Source organism: Pogona vitticeps, chromosome 3, assembly GCF_051106095.1.
Source record: "Pogona vitticeps strain Pit_001003342236 chromosome 3, PviZW2.1, whole genome shotgun sequence".
Taxonomy (NCBI): domain Eukaryota; kingdom Metazoa; phylum Chordata; class Lepidosauria; order Squamata; family Agamidae; genus Pogona; species Pogona vitticeps.
Window position 1 is genome coordinate 167,395,413 of NC_135785.1, and position 13,831 is coordinate 167,409,243.

Below are 13,831 nucleotides of genomic sequence, written 5' to 3' on the forward strand. Positions count from 1 at the left end.
TACTTTCTAAAATTTGTATTTTATTCTAAAATAAATATTTTTGTATTTGTGTATTCTGAACTGTAAAGAAACTCTTTAATTTTCCCAATTCATAAGGAGCAAATCAAAGACAAATTATTATTCATTTTGTGAAGCAGAACACAAACTAGTCATTCCCATAAAAATAACTGAGGAAAAAAGGGGGAAGAATTGTACTAATACTCAGTGAATGTGAATAAAATTTAATCAGTCTTAGGGTATGATCACATGGGAAACAGATCACAGTTTGAACTGCCTGTGGAGCAGTCCAGTGTGATATATTTCATGGGGATCACATAACAGAAATACGCTCCTGCTTGACTCTGATCCATACCCAGGATGGACCTTTTTGATCCAGCTGTCGTGCTTCTACTTTGGGGGGCAAGGCTGGACTGATTCCCCAGCAGCAGAAAAGTTACTTTAAGGGAGATTGCTCCCATTACAGCGGTCCTTTCCAGTCTAATCAGGTACGTGTGTTCGTAACTGGATGATTGCACCCTTACTTTCTCAGCAATTGCTATCAGGACTTGACTTAGTGCACAAAAATTGTATGATCTCATATTCTACACGATCTTACATGAATAATCACACAGTTCTCATAAAGTATTTTGGGAGAGTAGCTATAAGAACATGTCTGAAACATTTTATTAATCATTCTCAAAGAAAAGACTGCATAATCCAATTTTTGTGAAGTGGGGAATGACCAAAAAATGCAGTAAATAACATTTACCATGCCAGGTTTTTATTAATACAAGCAACAGCCACAGCATAAAGCAATGTATTATGTTTTATGTGACATATAATTTCTTACTCCCATGTGTAATGAATCAAACCAGTTGCAATAAATGCCAAGATCAGTCCACCGATACAACTCCATTTGTACATGCTCACTTTCCAAAGTTTCCAAAAGCAACTGTTTATACCATCTCTCATGCATGCGACAAGTTACAAGTCCATGTGACAAGAGCATGCTGCAAGTCAGCTGAAGTGTAGACTCAATGAGTAGCCCTGGACAAATCACACCCTCTTAGCCTCAGCTCCCCATTCTCTATCAATCATTCCCTAACTAAAATCAATTGTAAGGATAAATGGAGTATGGTCACATTCTTACCCACCCTGAGCCTTGGAGATCCTCTGGATTGTAAAGCTAGAGGAAAAATCAACAGTGTTTACACAATGATAAATAGTAACATCAGGGTTGCAAGCTAACAGTTTCACTGATGTCTCTGAAACTCTATTTGTTTAATTTGCTGAACCTTTTGAAAGTACTGTACACTAACAACAAGCAGAAGTGCTGCTTACATACTTCTACTGAACACTATCTAAGACATCTACTGGTCAGCTAAATCTGACTCTTGTCCCAACTTGAGTAGACTATAGAACTGAACTTGTTGGTCAACACTGGATTTAGCCCATTTTTTTTGAAACAAACATTGAAGTGAAACCAATAAACAATAATGTTAAAAACTGATCAGTATATATATGTTTTCCTTCATGGAAATACATTTACGTTGAAATGTTGGGTGGGGGGAGCCTTCATACATTTCACTTAAGACACTCATGAAATGGGAGACCAGAGCCCTGGCAATTCACATTCATTGGCCCAAATCCTCTTGCCTAGTTATGCTGACATAATACAAACTAAATAAATTTTGGGTGCAAATTGCCTTAAGTTAAGAAATCACTTTACACATAATCTATTCCATACCGAGTAATGCAGCTCAGCATGAAACCGAAGTCCACAGTGATTTCTTTCCTGGGGTCATTTATCTGAAAAGGTTTGCACTATTTGCATAGCTGCACAAGAGGATTTCAGCCATTGATTTAGGGTGTGATCACGCAACAGGAAATGCATGCAATCTCCCTCAAAGCAACCCTTCTGTCTGTCAAGGAATCACTTCAACCCAGCTCCAAAAAGTAATAGACCTCCAGCTGCATCAAAATGTTCCATCTTGGACACAGATTGGGGTTGGGCTGGAACGCAATTCCCCAACTGCTATGTGATCACCAGGAAACAGGTCACACCTGACCATTCCCCAAGTATTTCAGAGTATGATTTATTTCCCTTAGATGGTTATACATTTTCCTCTGTAGTTGTTCTTATGTATATCAAATAGCCATCCTAGGCTCAAAATCAGTCTTTGGAGCCTTCTGTATCAGGAGGACATACTGTACATACTTCTCCCCAAGTTTGCATTCTCCTTTCAGGATATTTGTTTGGACCTTGCCATGCCCTCATATGTTTTAGGTATGCTTTGTTTCTGCCTCAGTTCCTACTTCTTATTTTCTAGGACATTCTACCTGTTTTTACTCCTCTCTGGGATCTAATCAGCTCAACCCAAAAGCAACTTAGACACTTCCAATTAAAGCTGTTCTTCCGTCATGTTCAGACAGCTAAGCAGTACAGGGTGGGGGACCTCTCACTATATTATAGCACAAATTGACCAAAGACTTCTCACCATTACATTTTTTATACCGGCTAGAGTATGGACATGGCAGTCCCTGTCAAGTACTTTCAAGGCAGCAATTATATGTGTCACATGCTCGGAACTAAACTTACTAATTTTGACTTGAACAATTAAGAACCTTTTCACTGAAATCAACACGAGTGAAATGTACATAACATTTGCTGGACCACCATGTTTCCAATAGGGAGTGAATTATATCACCTGACAATTTAAAAAATGTATTTAAACAACATGGAAATCCCAGAATATAGCTGTTCTACATAGTGTACCAGACCTACAGAAAAACAAGGAAGTGTCCTATAACCAACAAAAACCAGGTGTACAACTAGAACAGAGAAGAAATTTGAGAACTAAAATACACACAGTCATTTGATGTTCAGGGCATCATGACACATGAACCACATCTATGTACAGTTGGCACTCATGAAAAAAAAAATTCTTAGTACTTCCCATGATAGCTTCATGTTTTACTCAGATATTTGTTTAGGATACTTTTTTAAAAAATAGGTCAGCCAAATTCCACAGCAGTCTTTGGTAAGAAATCTGAGAACCTGGCTAAGTCCTGAAGACCATTCATTTGTATTTTTTCACCCATTGTTAAACTTAGACTTTAATACCTCTTCTCAATGAGATTCCATTTTATAGGTCTAATACAGAATGAATATTCTGTGACTTGCAGGCCTGGAAATGTTCCAGGGGCCTTGTATCCCAGAGTTTCCCCCCAAGTTCAGTATCATCTATATCTTCAGCCATCTCTCTGGAACTCACAGCAATCAACAGACAAAACTATGTTCATGTTTTCTTACTACCACACTAAAAGTTCTCTTTTGAAATTCTTTAATGGCTAAAAGTCTAATGGGGACATAACAACTGCTGTACCAGCATGACATTAAAAAAAACCTGACAATAAATATGTCATGCTTATTATTAAACCTTCTTTTATCTTATAACAATTTGTCATTCTTAATCCTGCAGAAAATTGCATGATAAAACTAATACCTTTCCACTGTTAAAAGGGTAAATGTCAAATGCCCTTGTCAAACATAGGAAAGACTACAAAGTGAGGCAGAAATAGGAAAACAATGATGGAACAAGACATGGAATACCTAAATATCATAACACTTTGTGTGAACAAATTACAACTGACTGGAACAGGACATTTTCCATCAGATAATTACAAAGGGTCTTACTCTGCAATTGATCAATATCAGAAGAAATGGTGTGGCTGTGATAGTGAGCATGGTGTGGAACGAGTCATTATGACAATAATTTCCTACAATAAAGATTTCCTACAAAAATAGGAAATAGAGCAGAAACAATATTGATGGAGGAGTCAGAAATGATTGAGGAGAGCAACTTCAGCCAATGACCCACAGCCAGGAAATGTTCAATACACATTCGCATCCCAAAGATAGAAGACATCAAACACTCTAATAATTATCAAACCACTGCATTAATTTCCCATGCAAGCAAGATGATGCTCAAAATCTTACACAGTAAGAATTTCTCAAGAAAACCAGCTTGTGCTTTATAGATTACAGGAAATCTTTGACTTTATTATTGTTATTGTTGTTGTTGTTGTTGTTGTTGTTATTATTATTATTATTATTAGTAGTAGTAGTAGTAGTAGTAGTAGTAGCAGCAGCAGTAGTAGTAGTAGTAGTAGTGGTGGTGGTGGTAGTTTTAATTGTATACCGCATTTCTCCCAACAAAAGGATACAAGGAGGCTCTTTATACTTTATAAAGAGCTATGAATTGTTCTAAAAGTAATAATTGTTCATCTAATGCTTCCTTGTAATATATACACCACAACAGGATGTGTTCAGTTGTTTTTATCTGCTCCATTCCACATAGGGAAAGGCACTCTGCCCAGGGGATCTTTTTATACCGTCCCTCCTGCACTGCTGAAAGTAGTGTATTAAGCCAGGCCAGAGTAAATGCCCTTCTATGTCTGGGCTGCTCCAACTGGGCAAAATAAGATGCTGCCTTCCCTAAGGTAGAATTCTGGGGCACTGCTTAAATCATTTTATCTCTCCATGTCCTCAATACGTTGCTTAATGATTTTCTTTGCCTATTCCATTCCCATGGTTAACAGAGTCAACCTAGAGAGACCCAAAGAGGCTATTTTTTGCTCAATTAACTGAACCCATTTTGACTTTAAGGTGTCTTGTAAGATCAATGGTGAAGACCAACAGGGAGATAAGACAGTCTGAGCCAGTTGAGTATATGAGAACTGCAATCCATATCCTGGCTTTGGTTTTAATTTGACCAGTTTCCAATCTTAGTTCTACGCTGGCGACATATCTGGGGACTCCTAATATTGCTCTCAGGAATTTTGATTGGACATGTTCTAGGGTTGCAATATTTGGGAAAGCGCCCAATTGGGAGCCACAAAGTAGTTGGGCTACTGCTTTTGTGTGGAACAATTTAATGGCTGAGGGAATGTAATGCCCCCCCTTTGTTCTCATAAATTGTAATATTGCAGCAGAACTTCTCTGAGCATTTTATGCCACATAATCACCGTGTGCTTTCCTAGAGCCGTTAGATTGGAAAATGACACCTAAATATTTAAATTGGTGGATCTGATCAATTGTATGCTGATTTATCATCCATGTTCACATTATTGGCTTTTTGGCAAAAGACATTATTTTTGTTTTTTGAAAATTAATTATCAGCTCTTCCTGCTCACAATATATAGACAACCTTTGCAATGCTCTTCTAAGCCCAACTGGGGTCCTAGAGATGATAGCTGCATCACCGGCATACAGTATTGTTATATGCCTCCCTGCGATTTTAGAGGGATGAAAGTCAATATTTTTTAACTGGTCCACCACAGAATCAATGTAAAAATTAAACAAAAGTGGAGCCAGAAGGCAGCCTTGTTTGACTACTTTTTGGGTTTGAATGGCATTAGTAAGATGGCTGTGAGCACTACATCTTACCTTAAGTGAGGTATTTCTATAGAGAGCCTGAATGAAGCAGACGCCTGTCAATGTTAAAAGCTTCTAGTTTCCTCCATAATTTGACCCTTGATATTGAGTCAAAAGCTGCCTTGAGATCTATAAAAGCTACATGGAGTGAGGTTGCTTTATCAGAGGTATATTTTTCAATAAGATATTGTAATATCAAGCATTGGTCAATGGTAGATCGACCTTCCCTGAAGCGTGCCTACCGTCTGCAGATATCTTATCCTGCTCCAGCCAGTCTTTAAATTTCCCATATAAGTGCCTGGTATATAATTTAAAATTTGTGCTAAGAAAACTAATAGGCCTGTAGTTTGCAGGATAATCTCTTTTCCCCTTCTTAAATAAGGGGACTATGATAGCAAATCCCCTGTTTTCTGAAATTCAGCCAGTATTATCAATATACATGAATAGCGATGCTAGAACTGGAGCCCAAAATTCTAAATTATTTTTGACCACCTCTGGAGGAATCAGATCTTCTCCAGGGGTTTTTCCCATTTTCATCTGGGCTATTAAATTGTGTATTTCAGAAGCTGACACTGGTGACCATGGTCAAACATCTTCAAGTGTGCTATTCCATCTCAACTGGGCCACATCTGAGTCTTTATATAAGTCTTGAAAGTACTTCTCCCATGTCTCTGGGTGGATATAACAATCTGGGAGTGTTGGTCCAGAGGTTGGAGAGATCTTTATCAGCCGCCAGAACAGAGTCAAGTCCCTAGATTTTGCTGCTTGAATCAATTTTTCCCAATTTTCTTTCTGGGCCTCTTTTTTCTTCTGCACTAGAAGCTTTTTATACATTTTTTTTCTCTTTCAGAAGGGTTTGGGCCACTTTCAGATCCAAACTTAATTTATAGGCTTTGTAGGTGCCCTGTAAGACTTTTTTTAGCTAGTACACATTCCTTGTCAAACCATGGCTTCGAAGTTGGATAGTGCCATTGTTGTGTCGGTTCTGCCTTTCCAGTAACAGACTGTTTCAGTTGGTGGATCAGCTCCTCATAAGTTTCCACCGGGTTGCTTGTGTACAGTATAGATGTCCTAATGCTTTGCATCGTGTCAGATGCAAGTAAAGTCTGTAGATCCAAGTCCATCTTTGGGGTCCATTTGGCCCGACAGTATATTCCCCCTTCAGGAAATATCATAGGTGAGTATTGATTGTCGCTTCTTAGATAAGGAAAAGGGGCTTTCATAATTAGCAACACAGGGAGAAGATCACTTTGGAATTTTGGGGCTGCTTCCAGATTCTCCAGTAATGGAATCAAATTTGATGAAATGATTAAATAGTCTATTTGGCTCATTCTAGTTCCTGCTAGGTAGGTGAATTCAGCCGGGTAGTCATTCCCATATGCACCATTTAGAATGTGCAGGTTTTGTGGAAAACACAAAAATGGAAAACACAAGTAGTATTGAAAATCCAATTAAAGCAGCAATTTATAACAATCCATCTACAAATCACATGCAGGTAGCTAGTTTCTGAGGAAAGGCTTGCCCGAAGAGAAAGGTCTTCACTTGCTTGTGGAAGGACAGCAAAGATGAGGCCAGGCCAGCCTCCTGTGGGAGGAAGTTCCAAAGTCTAGGAGCAGCAACAGAGAAGCCCCTCTTGCATGTCCCCATCAGACTCACCTGTGAAGGTGGCAGGTCTGAAATAAAAGCCTCTCCTGAATATCTTAACACCTGGGCCAGCTCATGAGAGATACAGTCTTTGAGATAGCTTGGACCCAGGCCATTTGGGGCTTAATAGGTTAAAACAAGCACTTTGAAATATGCCCATCAGCTGATCGGCAGCCAGTGGAGCTGCTATAACAGAGGTGATTCCTGTAACCAGCCCCAGTCAGCAATCTGGCTGCTGCATTTCAGGCCTGCTGAGGTTTCCTGACACTTTCCAGCAGCAGCCCCACATAGAGCGCGTCACAGTAATCCAGCCAGGAAGTAACTGCGGCATGTGTCACAGTGGCCAGATCAGATCTCTCAAGCAACAGACATAGCTGCCACACTAGTTTTAATTGTGCAAATGCCCTCCTGGCTACTTCTGAGACCTGTATATGCAGGTTCAGAGATCAACCTTGGAACACCTGCAAGCTGCACGCCTGTTTTTTTAATGGACGTGTAATCCCACCCAGTACCAGCTGAATCCCTGTTCCTTGAACTGCCTTTTAACTGACCAGAAGCACTTCTGTCTTTTCTGGATTAACTTTCAATTTATTCACCTTCATCCAGTCCATTACTGATACCAACACTGATCTAGAGCCAAAGCATCTTCCTCTGAGTCAGATGACGAAGAGAGGTAGTGTTGGGTGTCATCTGCATACTGGTGACACGGAACCCCAAAACTCTGGATAATCTCTCCCAGAGGTTTCATGTACAAGTCAAAAACATCAATGACTTGAAATGACCAGAGAAGGTTAAAGAAGAAAGCGCAGCAGGACTATATTTGAACATTAGGACAACAAAATTCACAATCACAGAAGAATTATATAACTTTAATATTTACAATGAAGAAATCAATATTATTGAAGATTTTCTACAACTTTCAGTCATCAATCCAAAGGCAGACTATAACTAAGAAATCAGAAAAAGGCTGAGATTTGGAAGGACAATGATGAAGAAACTAAAAATGATCCTTGTGAGTAATGATAGCTGGAAACCAAGACGAGACCAAGATCATCCAATAAATGGTATTCTCAATTACTATGTATGGATGTGAAAGCTGGACAATGAAAAATCTGACAGGAAAAATATCAACTCATACAAAATGTAGTGTTAGAAGAGAGCTTTACAGATACCATGGACCATCAGAAGGACAAATAGATAAGTTCTAGATCAATCAAACCTGAACTCTCAACAGATGTTAAAAAGGCTACATAAAGGGTGTTATACTTTGGGCCTATCCTAAAAGGCAAGGCTCAACAGAGAAGACAATAATGCTAGAAAAAGTTGAAAGCTGTTAGAAAAGAGCAAGACTGAAAATGAGACATGGATTCACTTGGTGAAGGAAACCACGGCTCTTCGTATGGAAGAACCAAACAGGGTTGCTGATAACAAAACTTTTTAGAAATCATTTCTTCACAGGGTCATAATGGGTCCAAAGCGACAACAGCCCATAACAGCTACCTCCTCCAAAACTACAACAACCCATAAAGTCTATTAAGACTTTTCAGAGAAATTTGAACTAAGGGCATCTCTGGTTCACAACTCTCCTTTAGTACACTAACTGCTGCACACCAAAGCTACATCAAGACGTCTTCAAGCTTATTGCATAACCATATTTCAAAGGTCATTTACTTCCTCTCACTTCTTTTAAAACTGGGAAGACTCCATTTCCACTCCCTGCATACCCAAGTAAAAGGGTATGCATTTTTATCAAGATGTTTAAGAACTAAATGAGGAGGAGAATTAAGAAACCAAAAATAAAATAACATAAGATGCAAGCCAAACAGCTAGCAGGGAAATATCTTTTCTGACATTGTTATTTCTTTTTTGGTACATGTAGTTACCAAAAGAGGACACTAGATCCTCTTTTAACAATGCAACACCACAATTTTGTCAAGGCTGCTGCAACATTAGTTTATAACAGATGTCAGCCATACCAAACAAAGATACTATGTGTGTATACATGCAAATGTATAGCAATCCTCCCAACTAAAACGTAAGAAATAAACCTGGAGGTGATCTCAGATTACCTTTTTTTGCCATCAAGGTAGTTCCAATATGGATTTCTTTCTATTACTTCACACCCTATGACTTACTGCAGCAAACTTGTAAACTTGGATTTCATTTGTATTGACCATGTGAGACTTAACAGTAACAATGAAAAGTGAAATAAGAAATCAAATATCCATTAATTTTATGGGAGCACTTGCTCTACACTTCAACTGTTCAGAAGCCTACAATGCACCATTTCTTAATTTGTAATGTCTTCACAGAGTACATATAACAATAAAATATTTTGCTCTCTCTCTCTCTCTCTCTCTCTCTCTTTTTTGGTCAGCAAACAAAACCTCAACCAGGAGCCCAATGCCAAAAATTCAAAGTAAATACCACCAGCAGAAATTATTTCCTGCATTTTTTCCTGTTATTACTTTGCAACTATTCTTTGTGCTATGATGGTGCTATGTTGTAAGCCTATTAGGAATATGCATGTCAAGACATGTTTTGCTCTAAATACAAAACATTCACTTCTCTAAAAGAGCCAAGTCCCTCCCATTCCAGTACTTCTGACCTACATAATGCTCATCCTATCAGTCTGCCACTACCCCCCCCCCCACACACACATCAAATCATTAACGGGAATGTGCTGTCCTGTGCAAAATCACCAGTCAATTTTTTTTTTCTCCAGGAAATTTATTCCCTAAAACTAACACCAGATAATCCCTACAATAAAAGAGGCTGCTCAGAACAGCACATCCAAAAGATGCAAGCAAACCAGCAATCATTTTTATTAAGCAACCATTCAAACACATCTATAAATGCAAAAGGCAATCTGAATACTATTCAGAACATAATTCAAACTACTGATGAACCATTTAAACTGGAAATGGCTTCCATGCTACTAAAAAATTTAGTATTAAACAGCTATACACTGAGAATCACATCGAGACAGATTTTCAAAATCAGATGCATTCATCCCCATGAGCCATCCAGTGACCACATACATTTACTAACCAAAACACACAAGCATTGATCCGGAAAATTAGTGAACTACTCCAATCATACAGTATTTTGACTACTCATCTAAATAAGAGGATGTTTAAATGTTTCCTTGGGAGAGAGTTCTGCAGCAGATTCCTTAAACTAGTTGCGGTGGGGGAGAGGACGAGAACAGAGACAGAAAGTCAAAATACTCCCCCAAGGATTGTCCTAAATGTTACAGTATGTAAAGCACAATCCCACCACCACCACTCCTGTACAAAGGAATTTCAGTAACTTTTCCCCCCACTGCCCTAGAATTTAATTTGCTTTTAAGACTGTGATTTAAAAAGCAAAGCAAAACAAGAGCTTCCTCTAAGTGATTATGCTAACTTAGTTCAGGATACGTAGCTAAACCACCCCCTCCCTTTCCCGAGTATTGCACTACTCTTGTCTCCTTGACCTGGCAGTGTAAACACAATGTTGTTAACTGAAGTGCTGATTACCCTGTGCGGTTTTTGTTATTTATCTAATGGCCCCTCCTCCAAACAACTTCCCCAGCTGTGCAAGCAGCTGGCGCCCTTATTCCTCCTCTTCCTGCTGCTGCAGGATTTAACACCGTCCGTTTCAATACACTCTAGCCTGTCTCCTTCTCTCTCTGATTCCTGGCAATCGCCACGGCTTTCTGTCTCTCTGATCCATCCCCTGGCGGACGAGGGCGGGGTAGGGGTAGGGGTGGGTCTCTCACCGTCTCAGGGTCGTTCTCGAACACCTCCCGGGCTTCTTCCTTGTTGCAGAGTTCCTCCACACATTCCCGTTCCAGGTGGCCTTGCTTGGTCTCCTCGAAGATCTGGTAGGCTCGCCGGTGCCTTTGCCGAAGGAATTGGGAGGCTTCTTCGCGGGTCCTGTGGAGCAGCACAGCTGCGGGCCCCGAAGGAAAGGGAAGCGGGGGACGCGATTAGTACGGGACCCCCCCTAACTCGACGGGAACAAAGGGCGGCGCCGGGAGCCACCCAAGGACCCCCAAGCGCGCGCAACTCACCGGGCAGCCGGACCGGCCAGTCTTTCGCCACTGCGCCCGAAAGTCCTCGCGGGGCTTTCCCGCTCCCCCCGAGCCAGAGTCCAGCCAGGAGGTCCTGCTCCCCCCTCCGCCAGGAACTAACTGCCCCCTTTCTGCCTCAAGTCCCCCAAACAATGCCACCGCCGCCACACGCCCAGGCGGCGCCGCCACCAGCAGTCACTTCACCCAGCCGTAAACAATGCCATCTCCGCTCGCCCCCCTTGTTTTCCCCCTCCGCCGCTCCCTCTTCCCAAGGGCAGCCCTTTCGGGACAACAGAGTCACCCCCACCCTCTTGGGGGGGGGAGAATGGCAAAGTCAGCCCCCTAAAGCCCCCAATAGGAGCGGCAGGGCTCCAAAACCCAAGCAAACCTGGTGACACGGGAAGGGGGGGAGGAGAAGAGAAACGACCTTCTCTCACCCTCTCTCTCTCTCTCTCTCACACACACACACAATATCTATAAGCGAGATATTCTGGGAGGGGGGGAGAGAGAACGAAGGGGCAACGGGCTGCCCCCTCGCTCGCTACCGGCTCCTGAGCGAAAGGGTTGAGGGATGCCCTGACCTTGAGGGAAAGGGTAGCGCCCGCGCCAAAGGGACGCTTATACCGACGGGTTCCTTCTCAGGAGCAGACAGACACACGGATGCTGCATTGCCACGGTGTCTTCCTTACAGGTATATCGAGATTAGTCCATAGGAGGGAAGGGGCGACGGACCCGAATTTCTCCAGGAGAGACTCGAATGGCGGGTTTCGAGATGCTTTCTTCTCTTCTCTCCCCCCACCCCAACTCCTCCACCGCGCGTGAGGTGGGAGAGGCAAAGGCAGACACCCCCCTTCCCCTGCCCCGAAGACAGGCGACTGTCCAGCCCTCGTCCTACCGACGAGTTACGGAGACTTCTGCTACTCACTCTGAGAAGAGTCTGCAGCCAGCAGGACTAGCAAGAGGGCAGCTGCTGGGGCCGGCGGCTGCAGCAGCATGATGCAGCGGCGGCAGCGGCTGAGGCTCGGGGCTGCGCCCTCTGCCTGGCCGAGCGGAGCAGGGCGGTCTGGGGCCGGCGGAGGGAGCGGCGGCGGCGGCGGCGGCGGCGGCGGCAGCTACTGTCAAGAGGCAGCCGCGCCGGAGCTTTCTGCAGAGCCCCGCGGGGGAGTCGCTTGGGCTTTTGAGCCAATCAGTTGAGAAAGTTCTTCGCACTCAGGCCGTCCGCGCCAGCGACACACCTCAGGCGCTTCCCGCGCCCTCCGTGCAGGAGGAGGACGAGCGAGCCGCCAGAGAGCAGGACCGACGGACGGTCGGAGGGACGGACTACGCAGCGAAAGAGAGAGAGAGAGAGAGAGAGAGAGAGAGAGAGAGAGAGAGAGAGGCGGGCCCTAAGCGAGAGGGACAGGACAGGAATAACCGAGTGGCCGGGCAGAAAAACCATGCCCTCCGGCGCGTCAGCCAGCGGCCGTTATCAAGGGCTCGGTGGCGTAGGTGTCCCAGATTCTTTTCAAGCCAGGGAGCTGTTAATTGTAGGGAGTGCAAATACTTGCCCTCAGGCTTTCAGGGGTTCGGGTTTTTTTGGAGGTTGCCTGAGGGAAAGGTGGATTGCAATCTGGCGCAACAAACATTATCACCTATCTGCTAGCTAGCACGCATAGGACAATGTGGATGTTATGCCTCTGCTGGGAAGATGGGCCCATCCTGGGGGTCCCAGTCTGTGAGCATATATGTGCATATGTAGCAAATGTGAATGGCAATAGCTGCAGTGATTGTGCGCCTTCCCCAGCCTTCAGAACTTATAAATGGCTGCTGCTCCTCAAACCACACATGCCGGGGGAAGTCATGACCTCTTATTGCCTATAAATGAAGGACAGGATGCATTCCCCCCCCCCCCAGTCCAGGCAGAGAAGCTGAACACTTAAATCTCAATGGACTGGCTGAAGGGATGTGAGCAGGACACACAGCATTAATAGCATTAACATTTATTCGCTATATCATGGCTCCCAGCATTCAACACATGAAGAGGGCACCCCATTCTGCCTAACAGTAGAGTGGGGTGCTTTTGTCATATATACCCTCTGACCATATTTAAAGTGATTGTGTCACAGATATGATCTTTAACCACAACAGAATCTCAGAATTATTAATGTCACCATTTTGCAGCTCATTTTTAAAACCTGTTATGCCTCCAAATACATGCTTATGTGTAGGGACAGTTTATGAGCAAAGCAGGGGAGTCCAAAAACCCATATTGCCTGCTCCAGTCACAAGCCACCAAGAGTTATATGGACATAGATTATATAAGAAACGAAAGGAGCATTTTTCATAATCTGACAACCACGAGTATCACTTTTGAATGCTTTAACACCATATAGAAGCTGGAAAAGGAGCATTACAGTATTTAGTCAAATGTGGCTTTTTCATTTGATTTCTTGAAGGGGAAGAACAGTTTATTCCAGAAAAAAATTGTGAACATTACTCTAGGTCAGCAATGGTGAACCTATGGCACGTGTGCCACAGCTGGCATGCAGAGCCCTCTCTGTGGGCCATAAGTCGCTGGGTCGCTACCCCTGGCAGCCAAACCTGAGGAGGTGGCTGTAGCCACAGTGCTAGTGCTCCGACAGGCAGTGGGCCAGGATTCAAAGCAGCTGGCGCTGGCGGGCCGGCTGAGCTATAGGTAGTGGCAGGGATGGGCATGATTGGAGGCAGATCTGGAG

General features: G+C 43.0%; 1 protein-coding gene across 2 annotated transcripts in view; it reads right to left on the reverse strand.

The window, feature by feature from the left end:
- GAS6 (growth arrest specific 6) overlaps nt 1-12,216 on the reverse strand; it is a 66,964-nt gene extending 54,748 nt beyond the window's left edge. The window contains exons 1-2 of one of the 2 annotated variants that reach the window (XM_072994581.2): nt 12,043-12,216; nt 10,824-10,996 (exon numbers count right to left, since the gene is read on the reverse strand). In XM_072994581.2, coding sequence (XP_072850682.2) covers nt 10,824-10,996; nt 12,043-12,112 — 243 coding nt within the window. In that variant the 5' untranslated portion in view covers nt 12,113-12,216. The remainder of the gene's footprint in view (nt 1-10,823; nt 10,997-12,042) is intronic. The other variant, XM_072994580.2, reaches the window with a different exon arrangement.
- Between the last annotated feature and the right edge of the window lie 1,615 nt (nt 12,217-13,831).